We start from the raw sequence: 12055 nt of genomic DNA, 5'->3' as shown, positions 1-12055 counted from the left end.
TCACAGTTATACATTTATTTATATATACATATACCCTTTCATAAAAAAACTACTTATTTACATATAAGAATCATAGCAGCTTTCGCACAGAAAAATATATATACCAGAAGCTACTATCACCATTCCCCTCAGCCTCATGTTTTTTTTTTTCTTTTCTTTTTTTTCTTTGAGTGCCACTAGGGTGTTCCATTGCCCCTGACCCGAGCAGCTCGGCGGGATCCAAGGATACCCCTTTATCCAAGAGGGCAAAGAATGGACTTGAAATGGGTGTGGAAATGGTATATGTTCGGGCACTCCCCTTGTTAGGGGGAAAAGGGCTTTTGGTAATGTATGTATGTGATGTGTGTATGTATACATGTATGCATGTAGGTATCGCGAGGTTTTATTAAACAGAGAGGGTGAGTGGACTTACTACTTATGAAGTCTCCACTGATCAGGACTCAAGAATCTGATTTCATTTCATTTGCATTTGAGTCTTCTCATCCTCACTAGCGGAATAAAAACGCCTCTTCGCGTGAATAAAATCAATTTACCATGACAGTGAAGAAGTTAAGGTCATAGAAGTCATGTACTATCTACCTAAATCATTCATCTTTCGAATCGTCCTCTGGGGACGACCTTGAGTAAAGAAAGCGATCACATTTCGTGTATGTTTCAGAATAAATCCTGCGTTTTCTGGTTATCCAGTTCTCCAAACACACAGGTACTGTCATTATATAACGAAGTTTTACTTTGTAAAGTACACAGCCATATACTAAGGCAGAGTCTTGTCAGTAACGGCAGTAAGGCCCTTCTAAGCAGTCACAGCGTCAAGCATGACCTTTATACAAAACCACAGCACCCAGCACCACAAGGTAATCAATTATTCTCTGAAGAATTTAAGATCATTTTCGACGAAGAATGTAAGGCCTCGGTGTTTACTGATAGCCATGTCGATGGCAACTTGTGATAATGTCATTTTGGGCTCCACTGACCCCACACACGGCGATGACCTTGGTGACAAGTTGGCTGACGATCTATCTCTTCACTCTGAGGCGTTGAGTTTCGGTCAGCAGTGAAGAGAACTTCTGTACTTGGACTTTCTAAACACCTATGGTAGGGTACGGTGCCCCGCGCTCGTGTCCTCTTCGTATTCTGGTGAGTCTGGAGTTGATGCAGGGAAGTAGGAGAGGCAGCTTGAGCAGGAGGGTCAAGTATGGCAGGGTGATGCTTAACTGGAACAACGAAAAGGACCCCATATTACAAGAGAGAAGAAATGCTACATTCGTATGTATGTGAGTTAAAAAAATCGAGTTTTGGTGATGGAAATCGATGTGCTTAGGCCATCCACGGAGCTCGTGAATAATCATGAAACGGTTTCATCCACGTGCACTGGAAGGCAAAAGATTTGTCATAAATCCCAGTTTCGAACACAACTATTTTCATTTCAGAAGAATCACTCAAAAATATGTTTCGCAATGAAAAACGTTTTGCACCAGGACTTAAGTACACATTGTGTGTACAGACTATCAGTTTTGGTGGTGGTCATCGGTTACTCAAAGGACACGAGTATGCATCCCACAATGTTCCTTCGCCAGCGGCAATACTCGTGATGTACGATAATCATCTAACTTTTTATCTACATATTTTAAATTGTCAAAAGAGTCAAATAAATAAAATAAAACAAAATAGAATGAAATAAAACGAATACAAAAGAACAGGGACAGTGAAAATAAAGATGGATAAGACGGATGCAATATTGTGGTGGACAAAGATTGTCAGAACGAAAAGATGCACTGATAAGGCCAAGTGCTTTGGACTTTCCCAAATATTTAATTCTGTTGTGTACAAATTAACCGTTTTTACCTAATCAAAGGACATGACCACCATGCTGTGTCAGTTAAATAGATATATACAAGTTTTTTCATTAAAATTCTGTGCGATCATGGTGTTCCCAAATGTGGAATAAACGACATCGAACAAGCACATGACGTCATTAATCTTCATGTGCTTATCACGCGTTCGGTTTTTACGACCGCGATTACGAACACGTGTAATTCTTACCGAGGGTCTATGAGCGTGAATCACTTTTATTTTTCAAAAGATCACCTGAAGCACCGCTATCATAATTCCTGTTGTCATCGCTGCGACCCTGTGCATACTGAAGCATAGCGTCCTACGGAACTGGAGACTACGATTGTGTTTCGAAAATGGGTTGACGGAAGTCTTCAAGGAAAATGGTGCTAAACCCTTCCACTGCGGTGTCGCCATTGCAGATTTAACTCTGACTAATGCCGCGTGATTTTATTCATCTTGGAATAAAACCTTGTTCTTCTGAAGGGGTTGAAACTGTCTTAAAGCTACAGGGGTTCTCAGCCTGTTTCTTTACGACTCCCATACTTATGTAATGCTGTTCCTTAGTTTCCTGGAAATCATTTCAACAGTGAAACTAATCGTTGGGCATCCACTAACTACCATTAGTTTTCGGTTTGTTAACCCACATGTGAAATTCTTTGGCCCACTAGGGGGTCAATGGGCCGCAAATTGGGGACCATTGTCGTGGACTCTTAGATAAACTTACCTGCATCCCTCGAGGTAAGACGTAGCACCTGAATCCGTCCATATGGAAGATCCTAGGGAAGGAAAGGAAGGTCACGTGGATAGCGGACATGATGAGCGCCAGCCACCCAAGCTTGCTCTGCACGAAGCTGAATTCCCTCCAGGACATGGCGGCAGCCACAGAGGGTAGGGATGACACCCCCAGGACGATCAGGAGGGCCAGTAAGATGGCTCCTGCCGAAGGAAGAAAATGAAATGTTTACACAGGATTCCATGTGTCGCTATGTTATATATTTTGACCCTTTGTCGGACAGAGGCTCAGTGTCAATTCCGGCTATTACAAGTCAATTTTGTTTAGCTAAGGGTGGGGGGGGGGGCCGAGTGGACTTGATCGCCGGCATATAGAGACAAGAAGCAAAACGGGTGGTGGTTCCAGTCCCGATAGAAGGTCAGCGTGTGACGGCAGGAAAGGAACATAGTCAGGTATTTAGCCATCTCGTAAAACAAGTAATGGCTAGATTTATATTAAAAATCAAATCTTATACATATGTGTGTGTATGTGTTTTCCACTTTTTTCTAGCCTTCCCTTGTTCATTCTTCCTATATACCCTAACCTGGTGAATACTCTCTGGTTTACCCTAACTGATAATCTTCTTACACCCTTTCTCTGCCTCACCTCCATATTTCTCATTCTATTCTTAAAACATGCATATTTCTAAAATGCATCACAAAAATATTCAGTCTGTTCGTTTTCATCTCCTTTATTTTCCAAGTCCCTGCTCCATACAGTTTCATGTGTGCAATCACTCCTTTATAGAATCTTCTCAGCGCATTCATCCCCATTTACTAGTTTCCTTTAATCATAACTCACTTCCACGTCCACTCCAGACACAAAACTCAACTTCAATTAAAACCATCACCCTTCCTAATGACATTCAACTTGCAGATTCTAGAACAACTGCTACCTGGACAAATGCCCCGGACAACTGCCCCCGAAATGTAATTTACAATAATTAGCATCACCAGCATTACCACCACCAACACCACCAATACCACCACAGATCACATGTTGCTGATAAACAATTCGGGGGCAGTTGTCCTGGGGGACAATTGTCCAACTCCCCATCATGATTTGCCCATCTCATCATCCTACTTTTACTCACTCTCGATCGTGACATTTGTTCCTTACTCTTGACTCCATCACCGACTGTTACCTCCTCTCCACAGAATCAGCCAAAAGCACAGTGTCAACCACAAATAACAGCAGGTTCCTTTCCTATATCTTTCCATTCTCAACTACCAATCCCAACCCTTTGCCGATCACTCTTGTGGCCACCTCCTTTATCACCCCCAGACGGGCATCTCCGCCAAATTTACTGGTTTCGAGTTAAGCACGCCTTACGATTTTCACGATTCATGTTTGACTTGAAATCAGTGAAAGTGGCGGGGATGCCCCTCTGTTTCTCGACTCCTCATATATTGACACTAAACAACCACGGCGACATCACAAATCCCTGACGCGGTCCTACGTTCGACCAAAACCATTCACACCTTTCATGTTAGAAATCTAACCATTAACTGTGTAAAAGGTCCTGGTGACATCTGGTATAACAGGTTGTACTTAGAACCCCACTGTGATGGAGTTACAGACTGTATGAATGGAGAAAAACTTAAAAAATATTTCGAGGCAAAAATTAAATTTTTATTGATTTGTATGGAGTTTCCACCAGGTCAGCACCTGCCAACTATATTGTTAATTTCAAAGAGAAAATACATTGATTCCACTCACCTGCAGCTAGATAGACCTCATGATGCCATTCATATTCAATCGCACGAGCCATTTTTTCCAGAGCGGCCATGCAACCCTGTTGAAGAAAAAAGTAAATTGTAGTCCCCCAGTTGCTCTTGCCAAGTACGTCTGATGGACGGATGATTGACAATGGATGTAACATGAAGAAACAGTTGAAGGAAGGATGAGAGAGCAGATGCTGAAAGTAAGTTGAGTAAGAAAGGGAACGTGAATTCTTGGAGAGTGAAGGATATATGGAATGTATTGAAAGAAAGGATGGAAGAGAGAAGGTGGGTTTGTGCTTTGTACAAGACGAGAAAAATTGGGAACTATTATGCCAATGAACTATTTAAGGTATCTATCTAAGCCTTTCGACGGGACCGGAAAGTGTGCGTCGATTTTGAAGCCTACCATGTTGGGCACATGTCTTTCACCCAACAATCCCTGGGGCTATGAGAAAGTGCATGTACCCACCACCTTGCTTTTAGGGGGCAGACAGCCGCGGGCCGTGCGGTATCGGCCCAGGCAGTAGATGCTTGGCTCAAGGCGTTCCTGACTTTAAGGCAGCTCAGCCCATGCACCTCTTCGACCTAGGAGAGCCCATCCAATTTAGCTTGAGGAAAGGAAGAGAAGGAAGAGGATCGAATGCCTTTGTTTCGAAGAGTTACTTTGGACTTACGTGAGTGGCACCCATGAGCAGCATAACGAGACCAATCTGCTTCCTGCTCCGAAGCCACCTGTCGAGCCAATTGGGGAAGCGGGAGTATTTGGTGCCTCGCCACAACTGCAGGTACGCTGCGAACACACCTACGGGACAACCAGAGGTGGTATGAGCTGCCGATATTTACCAAACAAAAAATTAAGTGCTTGCGTCTGTGCAACCCGATGTAGACGTAACAGTAGATCTCACGAATAAGTATATATATATTTTGTCCAGTCCGGGTTTACATGTTTTGCATAAGAAAAGAATGGGAGAATCGAAATAGCATTTTACGATTTAAGAGTCCATGAAGAAAATCTGGGAAGTCGAAAAAATGGTAAGGTGTGAAACAGCTCAGAAGTAAAGAGAATAGATTTCTTGGAAATTCTATTCCAAAGTTGCAGGCTCACACTCAAGTTATCTCTCGAAACACAAACCTACAATCTCACCTGGTAGGTAACACAGGGCGAGCTCCCAGATGGCAACTATGGCAAAGGTCAGTTGTAAGTTGGTGAGTGGGACCATCTTAAAGCGGCCTAAGTCCCACACTCCAGTCTCCATTCCTCTACATAGCTGGATCCTGCCAAAAAAAAAAAAAAAAGCTCAAGTGAAGCAGCACTACTATGTTTTCATCATGGAATACAGAGCATCTAGGGCGCACACTGGTACATGGCACAACCTCTTACTACTTACCTGAACAAGAAGTAAACCCAGATGAAGATGAATAGCCCGGCGGAGAGCTTAAAGGCGAACCTCCATTCCTCGGAGAAGAACCTGAGGGGCTGGTCTTCCAGCTGCGAGGCTCCAGCGAGGCCCCCACGGTCCACTGGCTGGAAGGTGAGGTCCCTCACCAGCTGGGCCACGGCCGTCCGTGCCTCAGGGTTGTCACCGCAGATGGGGACCTGATCGAAGTCAAAGTCATGAGAGTCTGAGATAGTGTACCTATAAACTTATTCACTAGTCAGTATCTACTGCTGCTGGGTAGTGGGGATCGGGCATCGAATTAAAACTACTGATCGCAAGGATTCAGCCCCTGAATTTCAAACTTACGACCTGGAAATCCAAACTTATGTCGTGGAAATTAAAAGATGTATAATCAGACGTTTATAAAACACCAAGTCCTGACATCTGGTAGATATTTTTAAGGAAATGATAAATCGAATTTTTTCACTAAAATGTTTTTTCAAATAATCTATCACGACCAGGGACGTGCCAATAGAATGGGAATTACCAAGTAGTACTCTCACATTCAAAGAGGGCGAAAAATACAAGCCACAGATTTACAGGTTTATGAACCTATCCTCAACTATAGGAAAAACGAGGGAAATAACTATACCCATAAACCGCCAGGATTTCATCAATGAATTACGGAGTATCGTTGACATGAATTTGCATCAAACTAGTGAGTGTTCCATAGGAGACAAGCTTCGGTAGTACAGGATGGTGGATTCCACGGGGAAACTGTGGGGGTTGCCGTCGGTCGGCGTGTGAGTGAAGCGACACGGCCCGGCGTACAATACTAATTGATAATGACTACAACAGATGATACTACACTGAAATAGCTCTCGATGAACAGATCCTTATTTTTGTCTGAAGTCTACATAGCTGTTGAATAAAATTCCCAGGCTTTGACTGGAGGGAAATATATTAAATACGACAATGTTGAAGGGGTACTCACCTCCTTGCTGGCTTGAATGGCATTATTCTCAAGGGCGTAGGCGGAAAGTGTGTTGAAGGCTTTAACCACGCGACTCTCCGGCAGCAGCTCCTGTAGCCTTTCCGCGTTGCTCTTCGGCCGTGCCTTCTCCTCGGGACTCCTAAGGTGAAAGGTTACAATGGCGGTGATCACATTATACCGACTATTAGTAAATTATACCCTCAAGTGCAGGGAGGATTTAATTTAGTTTACTATTTATCATGGTGGTGGTCAAGCTAACTATATTGGCCGGGTCTTACATTAAAATGTCCGATCGAAACATATTTCAACCCGTCACGGGAAAGCCGGAAGATTTTTCCTTTCGTTAGCTCCGGCCAAATAAAATATACAGATCGAGTTTCGCAGTCAAAGGTCTGAAAAATTCGCAACAGGGGTCTGGAGAAGGATGGTGTTTCCCAATAGCATCAATATAATGGTGCAACTTCACCAGATTTATAATTGCTCTGATTGCAAAGTTATAAAGATACAAGGACAAACAGTTTTACTGAATGGGTCGGGGTGTATGCATACAGTAAGCGTATCGGCAGGAAAGGTAATTTTTAGCATATGGGATTACTGTAACAATTAAGAGCAATAAAACTTGCTTATTTACTTTGACCAGTTCTCTGCAACCAGTGACAATTGAGGCTTTGCTTTTAAGACTCTTACTTGTGGGATGATTCCTCAAGGGTCAGCTTACAATACTATAATTTTCTAATAAGTGGTCACGGGGACATTGATTACGATATAGTCAATTCCTATGGAGTCTCTTGTTGGACTACTCGAAAACTTCACTCCTGGAAGGATGAATCATCTTTGGTGAGACTCTGGAGCGCGACGTCCAATTAAAGAACCTACCTGTTGCTCACGTCAACGATGATCTTGTCGCGAAGGAGCTCGGTAGGGAGATTGTGGTGGCACCAATGGGGAATGGCCACAAGAACGATGCGACTCTTCGGCAGAACTTCTTCGTAGGAACCGATCAGACCTCCGAAGCCTTCCACCAGCTTCCTAGGGGTGACACAAGAACGGAGATTATTAATATATTTAGCCCCGTCCCTTCCGGGAACTTTTTATTATCTATTTATATATCTTACTATTAATTTTAATCATATGAACGTGGACAACAAAAAGAGTAGGAACATATATTTCCCAAACTTGGGACGTGGTGTCATTAAGCTATGGGAGTGTTTATGTATCACGTCAAAAGGAGTGTTTGGCAAGGAATCCCTTCTCTTGAAGGAGGTATAGTGTGAGCATTGTTTTAGAGAGAGAGAGAGAGAGAGAGAGAGAGAGAGAGAGAGAGAGAGAGAGAGAGAGAGAGAGAGAGAGAGAGAGAGAGAGAGGTGGTGAGAGTAGGCTGTTGATGCAATGGGTTCTGTAGGCAAGGCATTCGAATGAGAGGAGTACCATAAAGATAGACATGGGTCGAGGAAGGCATCATTAGCCATAGGATGGCCACGAGAATACCCTGTTCTTGAGTGTATTAGTGCTGTTACAAAGCCCCGGTTTCACTCCAGGGTAGAAGCTCAAGATTGCACATGAGGTTTGATTGTCTAAGTGGCTTAGCGTGTGGTCCTGCCAGCATTCTTCACTGCGAGTCTTGTAATTTGGACCAGAGAGTGCGGTTGATGTTTGATGCAGGTAGTGTGGTAGAAACACTAAAAGGGGGTCGACGTTCATCCCAAGATGCTACGTTGACTCGTTCTTTGCTGGGGTGGAGGCAACGAAAGAGATCGATACCGCATTCCGAGTTGCTTTGTCGGCCCGTACGTTGTCGGGGATGTCGACATGAGATCGCACCCGACAAAAGTATACAAATTTGAAACGAGCAAAACATCGAAAGATCCACGAAGTTGTATGTGTTTGTGAGTGTGTGTGTGTGTGTGTGTGTGTGTGTGTGTGTGTGTGTGTGTGTGTGTGTGTGTGTGTGTGTGTGTGTGTGTGTGAGAGAGAGAGAGAGAGAGAGAGAGAGAGAGAGAGAGAGAGAGAGAGAGAGAGAGAGAGAGAGAGAGAGAGAGAGAGAGAGAGAGAGAGGGGGGGGCGAGGGGGGGATCGTGGGGGAATGAGCAACTAGAAACATTGAAAACGTCGTTTCAGACGGAAACATGTTTTATTTTTTTCACTATGGTGAACTGCACATTTGTGAATCACGTCCTTCTGTGATTTGTGCAGAATATATATATATATATATATATATATATATATATATATATATATATATATATATATATATATATATATATATATATATATATATATATATATATACTCAATTTAGTGTTCACAATATGGAATTCGCCTACTTCTTCTCGTATTCAATTCAAAAAAATACAAAGAGAAACAAGTGACTCACCTGTTTCGATCAGGATTTCTGCTGGCGACGACACCCTTATGACCTGCCTGGACGAGTCGCAGTGCAAGAGCTCGCCCGAAGTCGCCGCTGCCCAGGACGACTACTTGAACGTTTTCTGAAAGAGCCAAAGAAGAAGCCAGTGAGGTTTTAGTCTCACGATCGTAGTCGCTATTCTGCATCGTTCCTGAAACGTCCCTTGGGTCTTATGAAACAGATCCAATGTAATTTACCTGCCATTATAAACTATTATTATCATTATTAATATATATACGTATATAAATATCTGTGTTTGTATGTATATATATACACATACGTATGTATGTATGAAGAGCTTCCACGACACCGTGAAGAACTGTATGTAAAGTTGCCACAGGAGAAATAAACGAATATAGTACGTACTTCGTGTTTTACATACTCAGAATGGAACACAGGAAAGTACTTACTGTCTGGAAGTTTCTTTCATCTGTAGTAATGTTACATGTGCTTGTATATGCGTGTATATATATATATGTATATATCTATATCTATATATATATATATAAGTATATATATATGTACATACATACATGCATATATATATATGCAAGCAATCACATCATCGTGATACAAAAATGCAAAATAACCACAGGTGAAAGGAAACTTGTAGACAGTAAGTACTTTCGTATATCACATCTTCAGACTAAATGACAAGAGATACAAAGTATGAGTTTTAAATAGAAGCATCAGGTGGCAACCATAAGGGGGGGGGGGCAGGGGGGAGACAATACCCACACAAGGGTCAATCTGGCGGAAAGATCTCAGTGACCATAGGGGTTGTCAATTTATCACATTTAAAATGACCATAGCTTAAATTTACATTTTTGTTAAACGTGCCTGATATTAAGCAAGATTCTATAATATTTCTTTCTTGCAAGTTTTTCCCTTTAGCTAAAATTGTTGCCTTAGACCAATCAATCTGATGGTTGTTTAATGATTTATGTTGGAATAACGCATTGTTTTCCTGGGCAGATCTCACACTATATTTATGTTGGGAAATCCTTGTTTCCAAGCTTTTCCCAAAACTTGCAATCAAGAACTAAGAAACCATGAACAACTAAATACACTTGTCCTTCCTTTCCATGAAAATTTTCTTAGTATTGTTAATCTACTAAAAAAATTGGATATCAAAGTAGCCTTTAAATATGACCACACCATTAAGAAAACTTTAATTAAGAACAGCCCTCCTAACAACAACGGTGTGGTCTATAAAATTCCTTGCAAAGATTGTAATAAATTTTATATTGGACAAACTGGGAAAAGCTTGGAAACAAGAATTTCTCAACATATATATATATATATATATATATATATATATATATATATATATATATATATATATATATATATATATATATAGTGTGTGTGTGTGTGTGTGTAATATATTTACTAGTGAAAGAAGAGAACAGATTCTCTCACATACATGTAGAATTGAATACGACAGCATCCTGACAATTGCTAATCTTCTTCCTTGGGTACGGAAATAAAAGTGGTGTTTTATATATCACACATAGCTTTATCTCAACATTCAAGCTGGCCGATGGCAGACATTGTATGATTCCTGGTGATTTTTTTTCTATATTTAATGTAACTGTAGACTTTTCTTATTCTATCAATTTCAGTTTTGGATTTGTAAGCATTTTTTTCAAATATTATCTGGTGTACTTCCTAAGTTCTTTTCTTCTCAAGTGCCGATTCCAAACTTGTCCTGTAGTCTTTAGTTGATCTATTTCATCACCCCATCTATGTGTAGGATGAACAACTATGACGTCACACGACTGTGACGTAGTCACACATTTACCTGTGGCCATTTACTATTCCTATTCCCGACTTTCATACATGTCTTACTACTCATGTAAAAACTTTTGGCCCTCAACAGACTTCCTTCTATTCCATATATTGGTAACATATATACGGCATTGCCTGATTACATGATGTTGCGGCACCAGTACCTACGAAGTCCTACCAAACCCTCTCAAGAGGAGAATGTCGTGATGAAAAGGGTTTGATATCTGTCTTGTCATCCACGGGGCCTCGTTTGAGATACAGTAGAACCTCAGTTCTCGTACGTCTCACAAGGCAAACAAATCGGTTTTCGACCAAATATTTCGAGAAAATTTTGCTCCGGTAGTCGATCAAAATATCGGTTTTTGACCAACCCGAAAAGAGAAAAATGGCAAAAAGGGAAAAAAAAAAAAATCCAAGTTTTGTATAGACACGGTAAAGGAAACATGGACTGGAGGTGAAGCTTTTATTCCTGACTTTTGTGAAAGTCGATAGACGAAACGTCAGGAATAAAAGCTTCACCTCCAGTCCATGTTTCCTTTACCTTGTCTATACAACTTGTTCACATGGATTTTCATCTGAATCCAAGTTTTGTTGGGGAAATAAAGCAGCTGTATCCAGCAGATTAGTAAATTTGTTTCGGTCCTCGACCAAACAGTTTCTAGAATGGATTGTGGTCAAGAACCGAGGTTCTACTGTAAATTTAAAGATGGCTGGACAACTTTGTCACCTTACCCGAAGACAAAGGTGTGATGATCCTCTTAGTTCGTCCTGTCCGGAGGAGAGCTTTGTCGCTGCCGTTCGATGTGGAACTCTTCGACTCTTGGTCCCAGTCGTTCTCTAATTGGGTTTTCTGCAAAGGAACGAGGTCGATGTTCCTGCCGTCGCCATCCCACATAAGGTCACCGGTGTCCATGGCTAGGTGTTACCTACAACAGAAAGATATCGAAGTGATTCTGGTGAACTACTATTGAGGACGTCTGGCCTTGTCTCGTGATATATCAGAACGCAGCTCACGTTGTCGCATTAACCCATTTTTGTATACAGAACGCTGATTAAGAAAGAACAATTGTTCGTAGAAATATATGAGAAAATTGGCAAGAAAACATATATTTGCATAGTTTTGATATCTTATGGGTCGAGTGACTTCAACAG

The 12055-nt window shown here is 41.6% G+C and overlaps 1 protein-coding gene across 1 annotated transcript in view; it reads right to left on the bottom strand.

The window, feature by feature from the left end:
- LOC143040361 (metalloreductase STEAP4-like) overlaps positions 1-12055 on the bottom strand; it is a 22029-nt gene continuing 9974 nt past the window's right edge. Inside the window, exons 2-11 of the mRNA XM_076211351.1 lie at positions 11636-11829; positions 9080-9194; positions 7582-7734; positions 6706-6844; positions 5721-5929; positions 5477-5607; positions 5007-5134; positions 4328-4403; positions 2561-2772; positions 1-1214 (exon numbers count right to left, since the gene is read on the bottom strand). Of these exons, the coding sequence (XP_076067466.1) occupies positions 1083-1214; positions 2561-2772; positions 4328-4403; positions 5007-5134; positions 5477-5607; positions 5721-5929; positions 6706-6844; positions 7582-7734; positions 9080-9194; positions 11636-11816 (1476 nt within the window). The 5' untranslated portion in view covers positions 11817-11829 and the 3' untranslated portion in view covers positions 1-1082. The remainder of the gene's footprint in view (positions 1215-2560; positions 2773-4327; positions 4404-5006; positions 5135-5476; positions 5608-5720; positions 5930-6705; positions 6845-7581; positions 7735-9079; positions 9195-11635; positions 11830-12055) is intronic.

Source organism: Oratosquilla oratoria, chromosome 28 (genome assembly GCF_046742065.1).
Source record: "Oratosquilla oratoria isolate Oo_2021 chromosome 28, ASM4674206v1, whole genome shotgun sequence".
Classification (NCBI taxonomy): domain Eukaryota; kingdom Metazoa; phylum Arthropoda; class Malacostraca; order Stomatopoda; family Squillidae; genus Oratosquilla; species Oratosquilla oratoria.
The sequence above is the reverse complement of the archived record's forward strand: the minus strand, read 5'-3'. Positions and strand labels throughout refer to the sequence as shown.